The following is a 20,191-nucleotide window of genomic DNA, read 5'->3' as shown; positions in this document are numbered from 1 at the left end:
AGTTTGAATCATCTTTGAACTAGCTCAGGTCATATTTTAAAAGGTATCTCTGTATCAGGCAACCAGCTTGATGCAGAAACAAAGGAAGATCCTTTTTGCAAAACCAAAAGGATATGCATCACGTACAACAGCATAAGTCGATCTTTGCTCTCTCTTAAAGGCTTCGTATGCTATTCATTGCTCTAGGAGATTGACAAGTGTAAGTTTGAGCTGACCCCACAGGCTACTTGTGTGCTTCAGATTCTGTATGTAATTTAAAGTGGTCACAGGCTTTGTGGAAAGGGGTCTTGCATGATGGTTTTCAGGTGTGATAATCAATGCCAAGTTCTGAATTACTGAGAATAAAATTCAATATTAAAAAAAAATCATTATTAAGGGATTATCTGGTTTAACCAATTTCTAAATCAGATTTGTGATTTGCTTTACTGTAGTTTGCTCGAATACCAAAATTACTGTGAATTCGGTGATGTGTGTGTAAAACACATGTACTATGGTGAATAGTAGGGTTAAATCTAAAAAAAAACCAAACAACCCAACCAAACAAAAAACCCAACCACCCAGGTAGTTTTGTGAGGGAGACCAGTTCTGAAGCATGATGTCATGATTGAAAGAAATGTTAAGAAGAGCTTAATCTTTCCATTACTTAAACTACCTCTTTAGATGGCAGTCTCTGAATTGAACTGGAATTTCCAAGATTACGTCGTGTCTGTTAGGACTAACAACTTGAAGGTTTATGTGCATATTAATAGCTTCTTGCTTGTGGAACAGCTGTTCTCCCAAAACTACATGTCACCTCTTGAATGACAGGGAACACAGCCAATGTAGTGAGCAGGTAACATGTCCAAGAAAGAAAAGCTCTGGAGTCTGTAGGCAGTGATGCCTGTTGCTGCCCATGCTCACCACAGCTGTTGTTCCCCTGCATTTTCAGTTTTTCAAGGAACCTATGGTCTGTGCTTACTGTTAATATTCAGAGAATATTCTTGCTTGAAATGTAACACAATATAGCACATTATTCACTTTTTTTCCCTACCATTATGTATAGAGCTGAGGGATTCGGATGCTTGTCTGTCAAAGATGAGCAAGTGTTTGTTTTCCCCTGCCCCATCCATAGACAGACATAAGGGGGAGCTGTGTGAAATAAGGATAAATGATGTCTGAGATTGCTCTTTTGACTCCAATATTCATCTCTGGCACGAAAGATGGAAAAATCCCTATGTAAAAGGGAACTTGTCTGATGTGAGTCATCAAGCATGGGATTCCTGAGTTGCGGATAATTCTGCTGATAATCATAGCTTGTCTGAACAGCAACAGAACATAGAAATCAACCTGCTGCTGCTTATTATTTATTTGCTTTTTGTTTTGAGTAGCAGGGAAATGATACCTTTTTTCAGCTTGAGAGGGGCATTGAGAATGGAGGAAGTAACTTGTTATGAGAAGATATTCCAGTAAAATAAAGATTTTGGCCTAGGGTAGATTAAACAAAATAAAAAGGTTTTTTCCTCTTTCTAGTGGTTGGAAGGGTTAAAGAACAAAGTTCAGATGGCAGTTTTAGTAGTAGATTCCTGATATGAAAGATGAAATTGCCGACTAGGAACAATACTCTTCTGAAAAATCCTGACAGCAGCAGGCACGTGTTTGAAAATCTACCCAGCTCCTCACAAGTACTTAGAAGACATGTTTATCAGAATGGTAGCTTCAGAATTTCATCTAGATTTTCTATGATGTTAACCATCAAATTTTACTCTCTTGCTGTTGAGTATCAGTTTTCATGGTTTTGTTTATATTGTATAAAAATGCAAATTGAAGTAGCAAGTGACTTTGACTTATATTTTAATTCAGATATGTAAATGTGCATATATTAACATGTATTGACATCTATTTGTGTTTGTTATGCAGGTTATGGGAAACTGGTTGGAAACAGCGCTACTATAAAAACAAATTTGATGTTGATGCTTCTGATGAGAAATTCCGTCGTAAAGTTGTACAGTCCTATGTGGAAGGGCTTTGCTGGGTTCTCAGATATTATTATCAGGTACTCAGAAATTTCTTCTCTGAAACTGGATTTTTCTTTTGTGTCTGCACCCTATTTCTTTTTGGGAAATAATAATTATCCATTGCTCATTTTTGAAAGCAGTGCTTTTTTTAAGATATAAAATAAATGCCCATTCTATTTGACACTCAAGATTTGAATGCAGTTTTTGTTTCTCACCTACAGTAATGGTGCTTGTTAGTTCATTAAGGACTGATGCTTTTATTTTTTTGCAATACATAGCCATGCCTAGTAAAATGGCAGATGACTGAACAAGTGAACAAAGGACAAAGCCTGAGAAATATTAGTAAGATTTGAAAGGAACAGAGTTGTCGGTCTCCTCCATAGATTGTAATGATATTCTATGAAGTGTATTGGGATTGAAGTAATCTGTATCTGATTTAAATCTTTTGATAATTGAGCTGTCAGATTGGCAAGAGTTAGACATATAGGGGTTTGTTGCACTGATCGTTAATAACTAGCTTCATGCCCTGAAGACAAAGTAAGTTATATTTTGTGTATGACCTGGGAACAGAATGTGCTCAAGCTGATTAAGTTTATCTGTCTCAGCAGAACTTGTAACTTGAATGCAGTGCCATGTTGATAAAACTGCACGTTTTTCATACGTGGCTCACAGCTGTCCAAATTACAGCACAGGCAGGGCAAATACCTTGCATGCCTGCAGAAAACTATGCAATCTTAAAATTACTTTATGTTAACATGTACTTCTTCCCCCCCTGCCCCAAAACAAAAAGGTTGTGTGTTCCCTTTACTTCCACTGTACTAATTAGTTGAGTTTGGGTCTGACTTGCATGTTACAGTAGATGAAAATCATAGACTTTAAGGTTTGCAAGTCTGTGGCCATTGATCTGCAGGAGAACTGAGCTCTCCCCATCCTTGAGTAGTTTCTTTTGCAAAGGACAAAAGTCATGTGGACACCTTTATAGGTGGAAATTGCCATGATCCTGCACGCAGTTAAAGATTTTTGAAAGCAAACCAAATTAACCATGGCAAGATATGTTTCTAGAACCCTATATATGCCCATATGTCTCCAAAGTGTGTAAGTCAGGTTAGCTGTAGGTGTCTACTTGCTGGAAAACTGTTAGTGGTACAAAACCACCGCAAAAGTCAGTCTGGACTTTTAAGGGAAACTGAAGGGCTTAGAGGAAGGGAATATATGGCAAAATTGAGGTAATATTTACGAGGTGACCGAAGTATTTATACTCATTTGAAGATTGTAAAATTGAGTTTGTTTTATTCAAAAAAGTGTGCATGGGGTGTGTGTGTTCATTGCTTTGTGACCAGTGGTCATGGCCTTGTGCAGACATCGTGTGCTTTTATAACTGTTCAAACCAGGGCTGCATTTGCATGTGCACGGTTGAGAGATTTGTGGTTTTAAATGTATAGGAGCTGGAAAACAGCCTTATACCAAGCTTTAAACAATACGGGCAAGTCCCTATGCAACACTCGCTAGTTCAGCTTGTAAAACCAATTTAGTTACTGAGATGTATGTATGTGACTCCTTGTCCTTCTGAGTTTGTAGACATTCTGGCTGAAGTGACTGATGCGTATAGAAGTGATAGATGATTACAGTTGCAGATAATAAGTTGGTGAAGTTGACAACAACTTCAGGCAGGACCATAGTGCTCTCAAGGAAATTAAGGAGTGACAACAAGACCTCAAGGCAAAGGAACTGTACAGAAAATATTTTCTGGTTTAGGAAAGTTCCAAAGGAAAATTTTATGAAAATACACAAATGTTTAGGGCTTTGTTTTTGCCATTTTACTTACTCAGAAAGAAGGCAAGTCTGTCTCTAAACCTTATAAAAATTACATTGCAGACAAAATAGTGCAACTATGAAATACTTGCATGTGCTGCTGTTTATATATGCGTAACTGAACTATGTGTACTCAAGATACTGTAACCTGCTGTACATGGGCAGTCTGTTGTGTCAGTATGAATCAGCAGTCACTTCACTTTCTGCCGATATGGAAGTTAGAATAGGAAGCTGTTGGACTAGGGGAATTCCAGAATAGGTTTTTTTGAGGGCTTGTGTGTGGCTTTTTTTCCCTTCTTTTTACCATAATAAGAATTGCTTCCAATAACTACTGCTCACTGTCCATAAAACTTCTGACAGAATACATTACATTCTTGTCTATTCTTATATAAAGCTAATAATGCAGAGCATGTTCCACTAGTGAGAACATCTGTTGGGGGAGGGGAAAAAAAAGAAACAAACCCATCCACCTGGCTTTTGAAACATACTGAAACCATCTGAAGAACTGCATCTCATAATTGTAGTCTCTGTAATTTTATACCAAAAATATCACTGGAGGAGCCTCATTGACATTTACTTATTCAGAATTGGAAGTCAAAATGGTAGGCTTTTGTTTCAAGTGGTACTGCTAAGAAAAATAGCTGAGGAGGTGAAAACTTGACTTAGACCTTCTAGAGCCACGTTTCCTTTACAGAGTGCATTGTGTTCTGATGTGGTTTTTTACTTCATTTTCTCAATTTTGAGGATTATTTTGCCTCTTTCAAGTGAATGTACTTTATATGTCCCAATATTCAAGACAGAAGAGTAAGAGGGGAAAAGCGAAGTATTACTGAAAGTGTGTATTAGTGCTGGTACTGAATAGAAAAGTAACAGTTAAAACCAGAATACTTTTCAACCTGCAACAAATGTTGTTCACATTTTCACACCTTGTAGAGTGTATCACATCAGAGTTCTCTGGTCCTCCAGACACCCAAGTTAGTGGTGGGATTTTGCATTGAAAACCAGTAGTGCAAATTGTGTGCTGCCAGAAAAATACTTCCTCTGTTCCTGTTGATGGCTTTCAGACTGACACAATTCTGCTCTTTATGTAATAACAAAGAACCTGAAGATTCCTTCTCCGTGTCATCCCTGTTTGAGATGTGGTAGCAGCTCTACACAAGTTGAAAATGTGTTCAGTTGGTGCAGGCTCCTCAGCTCCAGGAACTGGTTAACTGTACAGATAGACTATGATTTCCTACTCTTTGCAAGAAATTTTTGTGCTTGGTTTCATTGGACTTTGTGCACATGCTCGTGTGTTTTTTCTCGAGGTGGAGGAAAAAGGCATGAGGTACATTACAGTGTCCTGAAGCTAAGGTTAAGATTCTGCTGTAAGGTCTTTTGTATCGTTCTGGTGCTAGGTCCTGTCTCTTTGGCTGTCTCCCTTAGTGACTCAAACCTAGCACAGAGCAAGAGTACTTTGGCATAGAAGTCTATCTGCTGTTCTGTGCTGCCGAGGAAATGCCCGAGGTCTCCATTCACTGTCCAGTGAACTCACTCGCTCTAGTCTGGCTATGAAAAGTTAAGTCCCAACCTGAAGTCCAGAGTACCTTTAGAGGCAAGAGCTCTTTCTTTTCTAATCATGGGGACTCCTCCTGGTTGATGCTGGGCTAAATTTTGTCATCTTTAGTGACTGCACTACATGATTATTTTTTTTTTTTTGCTTTTGCCTTTCTGGTTTGTCTGATTTTGTTCCTTTTGTTTCTTTACCCTAGGGCTGTGCATCCTGGAACTGGTATTACCCTTTTCACTATGCTCCATTTGCTTCTGACTTTGAAGGTATTGCAGACATGCCTTCAGATTTTGAGAAAGGCTCAAAACCGGTAGGGCATAATTATTTATCTATTTATGATTTAACAGCTCATTAGAAGTGTCCTACATCTGCTTGTTTAATTTCAACAGTTTAAGCCTCTTGAACAACTTATGGGAGTATTTCCAGCTGCAAGTGGAAATTTTCTGCCACCAACATGGAGGAAGCTCATGACAGATCCAGTAAGAATTCTTGTATTCTGTAAGGTTATGTTGTCTTGCAGTTCTGTGAGCATGACTTGCTGTTGCTTACTTTAGGCAGAAGAATAATGGAGACCAGGAGGGAACATTTTTGCAGATTGCAGAGATTCTGCAAAGATCCTTAAAGTGATTCTTTGAATTCAGATATTTCAGTGAAAAAAACTGTTTCCTGACTCTTTTACTCTTTAGTAAGACTGTTTACTTTCTTATAGAAACCTTGCAAAACTTAATTGGAGAGCAGATACCTTAACCCAGTTATCTTGAATTATTCTGTCCCGCTTAATTTCTTGTTTCAATACTCTTAAGTAACAGAAGTGCCCTACCACACTTTGTGTTTAGATGGTATTTAGTAAAAAATATTTCTGTTAGAGTTCTTTGCATCCTCCTTAGCTTTGTGTTTGTTCACTCTCTGCAAGGTAGAGTACTACATGGCATTCTGAATCAATTTCATAGTTTGCTTTAATGATTTTTTAAAAATTTTCTCAAATACAGGAATCAAGCATAATTGACTTCTACCCTGAAGATTTTGCTATTGATTTAAATGGGAAGAAATACGCTTGGCAAGGTGAAATGTCAACTTTTTTTTTTTAGCTATAGTACACTGACATTAATCTTTAGAATCTTATGTAAAAATAGAAAGAAGGTGGAAAATTACCTTAAGATAATGATGCACCAAGTCATACAGGTAACTTGTGTTAGTTGGTGTGGGGGAAAATTGTTTTGTAGCAGGTGTATTTTTTAAAAGAAATTCGTGTGAAGAACAAATTATAGTTTAGTAACTGATTTAGGATTGGCAATGATTATTGGTAATTTCAGCAGTCATTCTAGATTTGTTAATTTATCCTGAAATAGATTAATCATTTTTCTGTTTTTATCAGTTTTACGGTGTAATTGTATTTGTCTCCTTTGCATTTAATTAATGGATCTTGTTCTGATCAATCAGTGCCTCATTAGTACCTTGCAAAAAATGCTTTGGGGAATATAGGAATATTTGGATGCATTCGAAGAATGGGAAAAACAGCTACAGTATTTGCAACCTCTTTCTTTAGAGAGTATCACTTTTAAAGGTCTGCCAAATTTTGTGGATGATTACCCTATAGAGCCAGTAGTGTAACATCTCAATTATAGGTGCCCAATATAATAATAATAATAAGTAATTATTTGGGCAGAAAGTGAAACACATGAAATTCCATTTGAGCATAAGAAAGCACATTTTTATTCTGAGGGTGGTCAGACCCTGGAACGTGTTCCCGGAGAGGTTGTGGAGTCTCCGTTCTGAGAGATGCCAAACCCAGCTGGATGTGGTTCTGGGCAACATGCTTGGGGCAACCTGAGCAGCCCATGACCATGCTGGAGCATAAGTGGTGGACTAAACAATCTCCAGAGGTTCCTGCTGACATCAAAGGTTCTATGTTTCTTCTCTCTAGGCAGCTCACCTATGTTTTGAAATAGCACAATTAGACAGTGTTCCAGAATCAAAGAGAATATTCCTAGGTATTTGTTGCATAGCAGGTTTTCCCTCTAACTTGAAGCCCTTTCTTACCCCTGTTGTAATTCTGGCAGCTTTCCGTAGTTCTTTTGTCCAGTTATCAAATCTACAGTCTAAAGCAGTAGTATTTTAAGTATCTTCCACATGCTTTCTTCAGCTTGTAACATTATTTTTGATTTGTTTAATACGTAATTGCATTATTATTTCTTTATTCTGGATTAACGTATGGAATTCTCATCAATCTTTTTTGCAGTCTCCTGAGCCATGAACACTTCCTGTTTTGTTGTCATTCCACCACTGTGTTGTGAAGATGAAAATAAATTGTTTTCCAGAGTAGGCTTATCACTTTTTCCCTTCACAAGTATTATGTTCCAGCTGAAATTTGAACATTGCTGAGGTCTAGTGCTGTCTTTGATAAAGCAGCAGTCAGTCTGTGTGAAGATTATCCTCATACTTCATAAGCAGGGACAGTGCAGATTTCTTGTTTGGTGAGGCTGTGCAACAGCAGGCTTGACTCCTGGTTATTTTACAGTAGACTAAACAAAATTCTGATTCAGGTAAATGTGTGACATACTTAACACTTCATGGTTTTTTAGGAGAGGATACGAGCTTCTGGTGTAATTACACTCCAAATAAAGTTTTAGGTTATGACCTTTCAGCTCCAGGACAATAGTATTTGTTTTAATAAAGCCACATAAAGATAAAACTTCTGAAGCAAAAGTTTTTCAGGCAGACCAAGTTTTAGATAGGGAATCTCAGTCTGTGGAAGTCCAAAGTTTCTGTGAATGTTGTACCGTAGAGTGGTGACAAACGTGTCTGACATGTTCCTGCTGGTAGAACTGGTACAGGCAAAAATATGAAACCCTGAATATCAGTTTAGTAGAAAGTCTTTACTGTCACCTTGGTCAGGAAAAGTTCTAGTATTCACAGTAAGAGAAATAAAATAAAAACTAAAGTAATTACTTCAGATTCCAACTCATAATAAGGGTGACAGAAGTAAATATTTGAAGAATTTTCATAGTAAATTTATTAGTGCTTTTTTCAATTTTATAATATAAGAAAACATATACTGGAGCATACCAGGGAAGGCTATTCTCCAGCTTCATTGTATGATTGAGTGGGCTCTGAGGTGTGCTGCTTAGTGAGAGATTTTGATCCTGAGAGGAGTCCCCATGTTATCTTGGAGTAAAATTAATAGCTGTTATGAACACTCTCTAATGGATAATATCTTTATTGCTGAACTTGGAGTGATTTTCTCCATTGTTTTCTCTTAAATTAATTTGAATAAAGCAGCATTGAGTTCTGTCATGGAGTATCTGTAGCAAATGGCACAAATAATGACTGTCTTACTGAGCTCATCTTGTTCCTCAATAAAGCAGGTGTGGGTAGAGGTTACTGCTTCCCAGTGTCTACACAGGACTGGGGAGGAGAAGGATGGAGCGGTGCTTGGAGATAAGCTTTCCTTTTCAACCTGCACTACCACTGATCTATTTTTCTCTAAACAGCCCGCGGGGTCACAACCTCTGAAAATGTATGTTTTCTTTTGTGTGACTGACAGAACAGTTATTTCTTGGGTAGAACATCTATTGGAGTTTTTCATGCTAGAGAGTTTGGTTTTGTTTTGTTTTTCAACAAGTATGAAAAAATCATGTTTTGATTTTTCTAGGTGTTGCGTTATTACCATTTGTTGATGAGCGACGCCTTAGAGCTGCACTGGAAGAAGTCTACCCAGACCTCACTCCTGAAGAAAGTAGGAATTGTGTTATTTTGTTACAACTTGATATTACTACTGTGTTTCACCCTAATTGAGGAAGCTGTACTAAATGTTTGGTTGGATTGAATTATGGCAGGCTGTAGCCCCTTCATGGATGGTTGTGGTAATTGGAATGGTCCTCAGTGGGTTTGGTTTTTTAGTTTTCACATACTTCTCTTTTACTCAAGTAGACCTGCATAAGACTTTACTTGAAGATTAGATGGCAGCTTAATCATACAAAAAGCTTCTACCAGTATACACTGTCAAAATACTTGTTAGATTAATATGTTGCCATCAAAAGAATAAACTGTTTCCAAGATTAGAGTTGATGGTAGAACTTGATAGGTATATTAGCTGTTCTGACCAATAAGCTGGCTGTGTCCAGTTTATGATATGTGAAGCTTTGTGTTCAGCTTATATAAGCAAATATATGTGTTACTTTCTCCATTGTACAAAAATAATAGCTGGTTCTTGTAGGTAAACTGCTTGAGGTGTGTGTGGGGTTTTTAGGGTTTTTGGTTTGTTCTTTTTTACCAGCCTGTCTGTATTTTCAACATTACTCTGTTGTAAATTCAACATTCCTTCCACTGAACATGAAATTCCTGTTGTTTTACTGTCTGCTAACTACCCTTGTGACCAGAGACATCCTGTTCTGGGCAGTCCCTTGTCTTTTCAAGGAATGTTCAAAGCTTTCTCCTAAATCACAATGAAGCTTTCCTTTCGTGGAGATGCCAACAGGATGGCATGCTGGTCTGCTGTATTCCTTCCTTCCCTCTTTGCTCTGAACTCTTATCCTATTCTCTTCCTCTTTTCTAGACAGAAGAAATAGCCTTGGTGGTGATGTTCTCTTTGTTGGAAAACACCATCCACTTTGTGACTTTGTTGTAGAACAGTACAAGACCAAAAATACAGAGGTATGTTGCACTTGTTCTTAAGGGACTGTGTAAATGGTGAAAGTGGAGGTCTAATAAAGTACTTCAGCTGAAAAATTATTTTTTCATAACACTATATTATTAGTAAATGTATTTTCATAATAAACTGTTTTTTATTTTTTTTTCAGCCAGTAGATATACCCCCAGAACTGTGCCATGGAATCCAGGGAAAGCTTACGCTGAATGAAAATGCTGTTCTCCCAGATCAGTGAGTATGGCTTTTAGTATGGGTTGTTTGATGCTAAAGGACATTTCCTTCAGTTATGTGTACATTTAAATAAAAATATCTTTGTACCCATAGTGAGAAACCTAAAACTACTGACAAGGCAATGCATTTAGTTCTGATGCTGAACATGCTTTCTGCTAGGTTTCATAGTAGGTGTATACTATCAGCAGCATATGTAGAAAACCAAGCAAGTAAAACTTTCATTCTGGGACCACTTTTTTTTTCTTATTTCAGAACTACGCTTTTAAAGCAGCATCAGAAATCTTGAAAGTGCTCTAATGTGTGTTTTTAACTGCTGATGGATCTTTTTTGTTTGTTTCATCTCTGGAAGACTGATTTTTATGTATTAGTAATGTTTGAACTTTAATAGGTAAACAGGGTCTATATAATAATAATAATAGTAGTAGTGATTAGCACCCTTATTCAGTAAGGTCATGTTGTTTGGACCTTTGCTTTTGTATGAATGTTAATTTAATGCTGTCTGTAACTTCCAATCGTGCATGCTGTTTAAAAAACCACAACTCTGCTTTTTATATGCTAATATTAATTGCATTAAAGAAAAATCCAGACGCAGAGATATACGAGAGATATTTTGCCATTTTCCATTTAGGCTATAGCACTAAATTCAGGACTACTACCAACTACACATACAGAAAATGCTAATATTTTTTGTTTTCTGGATAATGCATTTAGTTTGAGAAATTATCAGTGTAATCTTCACATTGTAGGATGCGCATTCATTTATCTAACTTTGCTTAGAGGCATAAGCAGGTGTTCAGTAACTCATTTGCATTAAATGCACAAACACTCTGATTTCGTTGGACAGATAATGTATCCTAGGTCACACTCGCTAATATACATTTCTCTATTCTTGTCATGGCTTGTGAAGAATATGAGCAAGTCAGAACTGTTCTTGGAGGGAACAGCAATGCAGAAAAAAGAAAACTCTTCAGGCATTGTCTTCCCTCGATAGGGCATGAGAAATGGTTTTGGTTTGTTTTTTTTTAATCTAGAGATCTAGTTTGCTAGGAATTCTGTGAAGCAGGCATTTATATTACCACTTCAAAATAAGTCTTACTTTGCTAAAAAAATTTGGATCCAATTCAGCCAGCATGTTTACGGTTTGTGATCTCTGTGTACCATGGGTCTGTGACAGTTGTGCACAGTAGGGTGAACAAAGAAATTTGGTTTCTGATTGATAAGAGTAGTTGTCTCAAGCATGGTGTTTGTCTGCTTGAATTGAAGTGGTAAAGTTTTCTGGAGGAAAGAAGGAAAGGGTTAAAATGCACCTCAGTTGGCCTATTAAATCTCAGAAAGGAGACTCTTTAATTGCTGTGGAAACAGCTGCTAAGTTTTGGGTTTTTATTTTCTTTAAAGCCTTTTTCTTCCTAGTGAATCAGGCTTGTGTCTTCGTGGTGTCTGCATGTGTGTCTGTCTCTCTGGTCTTCTCCTGCCCTCCGAGAACCTGTTGACTTGCTATAATCAAACCCTGGCAGTCCAAGGAGGTTTTCAGGGTGCAGAATAGTACTAAATTTTGTAAATAGGCTGTTGGGTAGTGGAAAGTGTGTGAACCCACCATTAGACACTAGAGAATCCACACAGATCAGCTGCAAAAGTAATGACATTAAGAAATAAGGATTCAGTAGTTCCATTGCTTATTGAAGTATTTACTTTAGTGGAAGGGCAAGTTAATTTTGAAATCCCTTTTATGTGTCAACAGTTGACAGAGGAACAAAAGTGGGAGTAATAGTGAGAAATACATAACACGATGTTGTGACAGAGGTTTTTCTCTTCACCAGGGCAGTGGAGTCTCCTGTTCCAATGCTGCGTGATCTTGCACAAAATTCTGCAGTCAGGTAAGTAAACTTTGGGTTTTAATGCAATGGCACTATTGTCCTGGAGCAAATTACAGCAATCAAACCTTATTTTATTCTGGTGTTTTGTGTTGTTGACTTTGCAACACAATCTGTCTCTTAATAAAATTAAAGCTTTTACTTTAAACGTTCCTTGTTTTCTGTGAGAATTGAATCCAAGATATTATGTTGTAACACAGTGGGCTTAGGTTAGGGTGATTAAGCAGAGTATGTGTAGTGGTGTGCCCTGCAGGGATGTCCAAAACAGGAGGTTCTCAGTGCATCAAACCCAGTGTGTTTCATCCTTTCAGAAATACCTCATCTTTCCTCCCATTATTTTTCTGCTTCCTCTGTGTTGGGACTTCTTGGTCTTTCACAAGCAAAGAGCAATACCTACAGAACTTGATAGTCTGTATCAAGCCTTTTAAATTAAAGAAAAATGAACGTTCATGAGATCAAGCCTCTGAAACAATTTTGTATTGATTGAGAGCCCTACAGCTCTGGATTTTGGCCTCTTGAGTGTTTATCCATTTTTATTCCTAGTAATTCCCAGAATATTCTGAGAATACAAGTTTCATGACCTTAAGAAGTAAAGGAGTAATGCTGACTTTACCTGAATGTGATGTTTGGGAGAATAGTAAGAAACTTCATAATGAATAAAAAATAATGCAGAGTTTCCAAGAGTAAATTTTGTGGTCACAGAAGATTTTAATTACTCTTGCACTTGACAGCGAATTTCTGTAGATGTAGTGTGTTGTATGTCATTCTCACTTAATTTGGCACAGTATAATAGGTATGTAATGCTTGAGCCTATAACCTTTCACTTCTTGAGACACATAAGATACTTGAGACACTGAAAATCACTTGTGGTGTGTCTGCATAATTTTTTCCTCAGCGGAAGTATAACTTGGTTAAGCTAGATCTGTCTATAGGCAGTATGAAATGCTAAGTTGTGGCTTGTCAGGATATTGTAGAAAAAATGTCTGAAATGGGTATTTAGTTACTTTGAATGATGAGTTAAAGGTAGCTTTTGGCTTTCTATCTGCCACTGTCAGGAGGTTTGAATTGTTTTATGCTTCTGTCCATTTCTCTATTGCAAGGATTTTTCTTCCTGTCTTTTGAGATAGTATGAGCAGTCATGGTTCTACTCTTCAGTTCTTGTGACTTTGGCTGAGTTTTCCAAGGGACTATTATTCTCTTTCCTTCAAGCCTCATTCATTCTCTGTGCTGAGACACACATATTTCAGCTGGAACAGTGAGATTATTCTGCTTAGCTGTTTACTTTTATCTTTCTTGGCATCCCAAGAATTCTTCTATATCAAATGGTAGGTAGTGAGGGAACAGGAATCAGGTTGGTGCTGTGCACTTCGAACACGTCCCTGGTGGGACCTACCTGAGACCTGGATGCTTACACCAGGAGATTGGAACTGCTAGGAATATGGATGAATATTCCTAGAGGAAACTCAAGTTGTCATATAATACATTGTACCAGCAGAAGTTAAGCTTTCAGCCACTTTTTGATCTACTGTTTAATATTGGGCAGCTCAAAATGCTGGGTCTGCAAGGTGTCAGTGAAAACAGGTGTATATCCCTCCACAGGAACTGCATGCAACTGCTAAGCTGCCTTTCAAGATAAAAACTCCTGGGCCCAGGAAATCCTGCTTCTAAGTTTTGTATAATTTTGACTAGACTGCGTAGCAAGCTGATATCCTTTCTGTCTATACTGTGACAGCCAAGTACAATCAGTGCTTTGACTAGAGGATTTGTACTTAAGGGTCTGCAGAAGACACTTTCATTACCATATATAGGACTAACTGTTTTCTAGACATTAAACTTTCTTTTGGACTGGCTATTGATACAGGGGAGGAAAAAGGTCACCCTGTGAAAAATAATTTTGACATTCAAGTCCAATATAGTTGGTATATCCATGTGCAAGAAATGCAGTTTGCAGTTTAAGTCATGGGTTCTTGTATTTTATCTTTTCTGTTGTGTACATCACTGTTAATAAAGCAGCAATTACTTTTAAATCTTGTCTTAATTACCAAGCAAACCTAATCCTCAAATATTTTCTAGTATCTCTTTCAAAGATCCACAATTTGATGAAGACTTTGTTTTCAAGGCCACAGTGTTACCAGGTGCAAAGTGAGTATCAGTTGTCAGTTTTCAAATAATACTATTTTCTCTTATTGATCTGAGTATTTGCTCTGATATTTATGGAACTGTTTTTAATATTAAGGAAACCTGCTCCGGTTCTGAAGCCAGGAGACTGGGAAAAAACCAACAGTGATGGCAGGCCTTGGAGACCACAGCTGGGTTTTAACCGAGACAGAAAACCAGTCCATTTGGACCAGTCAGCTTTTAGAACTTTAGGGTAAGACTGGCGGCATTGTTATTGTGACTGCCTTGCTGAGATGACTCTACTCATTTATTGCTCCTTTAATTTAGAAAGAGAGAAAGAAAAGAAAAGAAACAGCTGGGTGGGGATGGACTGTCAGAGGTTAGATGCTGGTGTTCCGTGTTGAAAACTTTGGCATGTGATACTTAAATTCAGTATTGATGAAAACTGTGATTTCTATAGTTTTGCAGTAGTGCCTTGCATTCTTCTTGATTTGGGGGAAGGTTCTGCTATATATTTCTAACTAGCTTTCCCACTGGGGGTTGAGTTTTGTTATTTTCAACTTGTATGGTGGTTACTTGCTTGAAGTACAGAAGGTACAGTGAGAATATTACACACAAGTGATAATTAAGACTGTTATGAAGACACAAGAATTTCTTGTACACTCTTAAAAATGAAGACATTTTGAAGACCCTTGTATGAAGCATATGTTACACAATACAATCCATTCGACTGTTGCTTTTTCAAGGCATTGCCACAGTCAGTTTTTATTAGTTCTCCAAAAGTCCAAGTAACTTTCTCAGGTGCTGTAGTTTAGTGCAAGAATGCTTCTGAGCTCAGAATGAGCTGAGGTTATATATTACACATAAAATGAAATGGTTTTCCTTACTGGGGAGGGCAAGGAGCCATATCTTTATCAGAACCAGAAAAGACAATGTTTTAAAGGAGATCATATTACTAATAAATAAGAATATACTCTCTGAGCAACTGAACACAAGTGTCTCTTCAGGAAGAGAAAATACTTTCTTCATCTTGTGGCTCTGGTGCCACTGATTGAAGAAAAAGCAACACCCTTCTCTCCATCCATGGGTTGGAAAGCATAATTGTTCCAGTGCTACACTTGTGAACCACCTTCTGTTGTTTCATGTCATAGTTAGGAAAAAAAAAGGATAGCTGTGTTATTGATCACATATGATGTCTCATTAAGTTGCTGTCCAGGGTGACAGACACCACAAACAGTGAATGTAGTTCTGCACAGGAAAAATAGCAAAGGCCTGGCAGACATTGGTACACTTATATTTGCAGATCCTGCATCTCTATCAACTCTTATTTCTTAGGAAATGTGACAGCAGTTCAGTTTTACTGCACTTTTCTACAGTTTGCATGAAATACATGTTTTTCTGCTTGTTGTGGCTTGCTATAGAAACTTCAGAGTCTTTGCTGGGACAGCTCACAAAGGGTGTGCTTTATTTGTGGTATGCCTGGGACCCTGATCTGTAAGCAAGTCACTGTGTTGTGTTTGTGAACACCTCCACTGATGCACTGGAGAGGGCTGGGGCATTTGATGGTCTGGGTGGCAGCTGTGCTGTAAGATGGCATTCATAAAAACATCCTATTCTTTTTCCTTTCCATTTCTTACACATAATAGCCATACGATGCCAAGGGAACGAGGAATGCCGGGAATGTATGCCAATGCAGTACCTCTTGGAACGTATGGGAGCCCGTATGCCAGGCCGCTTCTGAGTGGGCAGCAGCAGATTCCGAAATTGTTGTCAAGTAAGTTGGTTCTGCTTTCTACATTTCTGAGTTTGAAAAATATTTCAGTTTTGTTTTTGTCTGTTGCACTATTACAAATAAAAAGTGGATTAATGCATCCATCTTCGTTAACTGTGTGTTGCTCTTCTCTATTGCTCTTCCTTTATGGAACTGCTGTAATGAAATGTACTAAAATGTAATTATGTGTCTGTAAGGGAGATGCCATTTTGAATGGTGTGCCCAGTATTGAAATATAGTAAGAAGAATAGCACTTTGTGTACTAAGGATTCATAGTATTTATTATCTGGAACGTATTCAGTATATGGCTGAATCTCAACATCAGCAGACTTGGTAGAAGCTTGGAACTTTGTGCCTGTAAAGAACAACAAGAGAAGGATGCTGGCCACATAAAATAATTAATGCATAAAGCATGGTGGCAGATCAGGAGAGATTGTAGGACTGGCAGAAGAGCTGTGTTTGGTGCTGAGTTGCCAGAGTGAATGGAAATTAATGATTCACAGTCATCTGTTGACTTCTGCCTGCCTGCTGTAGGTGTTGCAGCTTCTGGCAAAGAGGTAGGAGGAGATGGTCAGGAGGTCAGGGATGCCACTGCTGTTGACTTAATGAACAGCTGGGTCACTGGAAGTGGTAAGATAAATCTTGTGTGACCTGAAGTGGAATTCATCCTGTGAAGGAATTACTTGTGTAAAGGACTCCCAAAAAGAGCCCTGTCTCTTTACTTGTGGTCAGAAGCTGTAATGGTGGGATTGAGACAGGAGGAAACTTGGCTAAACTACCTAAAAAGGTGTTTTAAAGTAGGAAGTTCTCACTGTTCAGCTGAACAGTCTTGCAATATTGAATTGTGCAAGTGTTTGAAGTTTAAACAGCTGACAGATAAAGTTTGAACTCCAGATTTTGTCACATAGAGAAGACCACACTACTGCATAGTGAAGCTGTCAACCTTTTTATAGTTGACTTTTTTGCCATATATGAAAAAATGAATAAATAATACCGTATGGCCACTCTGAGTTAAACTTATTGTCCAGTCCCAAATTAGATGAAGTTTAGTTGAGCAGTGGATGCAGAAGCTTTCTTCTGTGAGGTATCATGTTGGTTTAAGTGGAGAGATAGATTGAATATGAGAGCCTAGCAGTTTTAACTTTGATTAAAGGAAAACAAGTATTTAAGAAACACAATCTAAGAAGAGCGTGGGGAATGGGCAGAACTACCAGACAGGCATCACATTTTTGTGTTAATCTCCAAAACCAGAACGTCTGTGTGGTTTTCAGAAGAGCGAAAGTACTCATGAGCCCATTGGTCCCTATACTGCTATTCATGTCTTTTGAAGCTCGAATCTTGACGCTTTGTGGGAAATACTTATTTCAAAGCAGTTTTCTGTGCCTTACATAGATGGAGCTGATCCTGCCATTTAGGTGCGCTCTCGTCCTTGTGCCATCTGAGCACCTTGCATTTTGAGAAGCATACCACATGCAAATATGCCCTAATGCCATCATTCTTTCAAATTGAGGAGGCTTGAATCCACTAATTGATATGAAATCCCAGTCCATTTGTTGGCTGGCCTCATAAAAACTGTCTGGTGGCTTTCTTTTACATGTTCCTTCCTCCCCTCATCTCCTATCCATTCCTCACCCTGAAAATGCCTTGTGCAATTGCTGTTCTTCAGGTGTGCCTGGCAAATCTGAAAGCAAGGCTTTTTTCCTTTCTTTCATTGTGCCACTTTCCTTAATGCTGCTTTTTCCGTTGGGCAGAGGTTGATCTCATGCTTTCCTGCTCATACAGTCAAAAGAGGTGCCAGGTCAACCTGCTGGTCTCTCCAGCTGCTGTTGTGGCACACTGCTTCGCAAGCCACCAGCAGTTGTTGCACAAAGGCTTTTTGAGAAAGAGGGGGTTGTGGCACCTGCTGTTGCTCTCTGGGGCTCTTCATTCCAGAGTCAAGAAGCTGGTTCCTGGCACTCTGTTTTTGTGTGAGACTGCAGTGCAACATGCTGCAAATGTATTCTTTGTCAGTTAATTTTTTTGTGTTTCTGTTCCTCTTCTATTAATGATACCAAGCTGTCCTAGGAGATTAGTCTTTAACTTCTGATTTAAACTGACTGCAAAGTCTTTACAACTATCTGCAACCATGGTTGACTTAATCGATGTCAAGCAGCCACATGTGTCTTAACTCCTCTTTTATCAGATAGAGACCCTGGTAAAAGGTTAAACCCTTGCTTAAACCCTTGTTAGAAGAATACCTCCAAACATCATAGCCCAAACTTTCTGTGAAATCAGTCTTTTTGACATTCACACTAAATGATGCTTTTGCAAGTGGGACCACACCCAGACACCATAACACATCCTGGGTTATGGATTGTGTGGGCTGAGTGTGAAGCAAACCTGTCAAGATGGGAGCACATCAGCAGCTCTCTGAACCTCACTGCAATAGGTGATGGTCATCTTATTGAACAGGAACAGTCTGCATAGACAGTGCATGGGCTCCAATGGAAATTTGTGGTCAGAATTGAGCATGTGAGCCAGTTTTCACCCAGACAGTGTACTGTTTAGGAGTACCAAAAGGTATTCCTAGATCTGATAGCACAGCTGTCTTCTTGCCTTTTTGCAGTCACCCCCTTTAAGCACAAATGTCTCTGTCAAAGCACAGATACCTTCAACTAGAAAATCAAATTAGAAAGAATGGGAAGACATATGTTGAGTTTTCTTAATGGGGTAGGTTATCTCTTGTGTCAGTCATGTTCATCAGCTTACGATTGTGAGAGGACAGCTGTATGCTGTGGCATAATTGGATTGGGAAACCACATGTTCCTGAAAAACTAGACCTGATGTGGTTAAAATTTCCACATTTTGTGGGATTGATGCAGAGCAACTTTTCATTTTATGTATTATTTTGTATATGTATGATGAAGTAAAATTAGACTCTAGAAGGGCAATGCGGTCAACCAAAGTGCCATCTCTTCCTCAAGAGCCTGCTGTGGGTGTTCCTTAATGTTGTTCTTTGATTTGACTTTGATGTGCCAATTTTCAGTTGATGAATAATTGTCTGTGCTGATAACTTGGAGAGTCAAGTGCAGTACGGCAGTACTCTGTGAATGGTGTATTTGGTTTCTGCAGCACAGGATATCTGACTTATGACTTTCATTTCAGTCAGTAAACTTGTCAATTAGCTGGATTTGAAAAGTGATTTTGATTAGTGCAATCAGTAAACACAAAATCTCGTCTTTGATTGCCACACTGATTAGATAAATTGTTACTTGAGGAGCTGCTAGAAAATGCGGTTTATTTGGCCTTATAGCTCTAGGAAATGCATAAGTTTTGAAGACTAAAGAAAATACTAATTGTCATTTCTTTTCCCATTTTGTACCTTTTGGAAGTGTAATTTGCTGCTCCAAGCTTTTTCCCCTCAAAGATTGTTCTCTGAGCCATACAAATGAATAATAGTAAGGTGGTTTTAAATGTTTTTATGATGATTTCATTAAACTCTTTCTTAAACCATTCCCTAGGGCTGAAAAAAAAAGTGGTTACAGCAGAAGAGATGGGTCCTTTCTTTTTCTGATAGAAAGTGATTAAGTAGGACACATGTTTTCAACTAGTCTTTAAGCAGGTGTCTTTATGAATGGGAAACACTGTACCAGAGCAAGACCAGCATCACCTCTCACTGGGTTTCTCACTAAAGCACCATTTAACCCTGGCAGTGGAATGGAAAGTGTGTTAATAAACATCAGCTGAAATGTGAAGTTCTGGCCAGGAAAGGAGAGACTGTTTTGGTCTGTATAATTGACTGGATACTTGGGGATCTTGCCTAGCTCAGCCTGCACAGAGGAGAAGGGTGGGGAAAACATGGCTATTATTCTAACTGGAATATAAGGGTGTTTTTCTGGAAGTTTGTGTCTCCCAGCAAGCAAGAGGAGAACTGAGCCAGATTTAGGAGACCTGCAGGTCTGGTTGTGGTGACAGAGCCTAGTCCTCATCCTGGCTGCTGCGGGTGAAGAACTACAGGTGTTAGTAGCTACAGGTTGAGGGGTTTGTGCACCTGAAAACATTTTAGCAGAACTTGGTTCTTCTGTATTGCATGTATTTTGATTTATTTTATTTTTTTTTTACAATTTCATCTTTGTAACTTTTTTTTTTTTAATTCAGTTTAACATTGTGTTTTAATGGCTCATTCCACCACCACCCCCCCAAAGTAGCTGAAGACAA

General features: G+C 38.3%; 1 protein-coding gene across 1 annotated transcript in view; it reads left to right on the top strand.

Annotated features, from left to right (window-relative positions):
* Positions 1 to 20,191, top strand: part of XRN2 (5'-3' exoribonuclease 2) — a 50,621-nt gene that overhangs the window by 17,613 nt on the left and 12,817 nt on the right. Inside the window, exons 17-27 of the mRNA XM_026845778.1 lie at positions 1,897 to 2,032; positions 5,558 to 5,665; positions 5,745 to 5,834; positions 6,345 to 6,417; positions 9,008 to 9,091; positions 9,911 to 10,008; positions 10,155 to 10,234; positions 12,052 to 12,108; positions 14,179 to 14,247; positions 14,342 to 14,476; positions 15,870 to 15,997. Of these exons, the coding sequence (XP_026701579.1) occupies positions 1,897 to 2,032; positions 5,558 to 5,665; positions 5,745 to 5,834; positions 6,345 to 6,417; positions 9,008 to 9,091; positions 9,911 to 10,008; positions 10,155 to 10,234; positions 12,052 to 12,108; positions 14,179 to 14,247; positions 14,342 to 14,476; positions 15,870 to 15,997 (1,058 nt within the window). The remainder of the gene's footprint in view (positions 1 to 1,896; positions 2,033 to 5,557; positions 5,666 to 5,744; positions 5,835 to 6,344; positions 6,418 to 9,007; positions 9,092 to 9,910; positions 10,009 to 10,154; positions 10,235 to 12,051; positions 12,109 to 14,178; positions 14,248 to 14,341; positions 14,477 to 15,869; positions 15,998 to 20,191) is intronic.

Source organism: Athene cunicularia, assembly GCF_003259725.1.
Source record: "Athene cunicularia isolate RWA chromosome 3 unlocalized genomic scaffold, athCun1 chr3_part1, whole genome shotgun sequence".
NCBI lineage: Eukaryota > Metazoa > Chordata > Aves > Strigiformes > Strigidae > Athene > Athene cunicularia.
The sequence above is the reverse complement of the archived record's forward strand: the minus strand, read 5'-3'. Positions and strand labels throughout refer to the sequence as shown.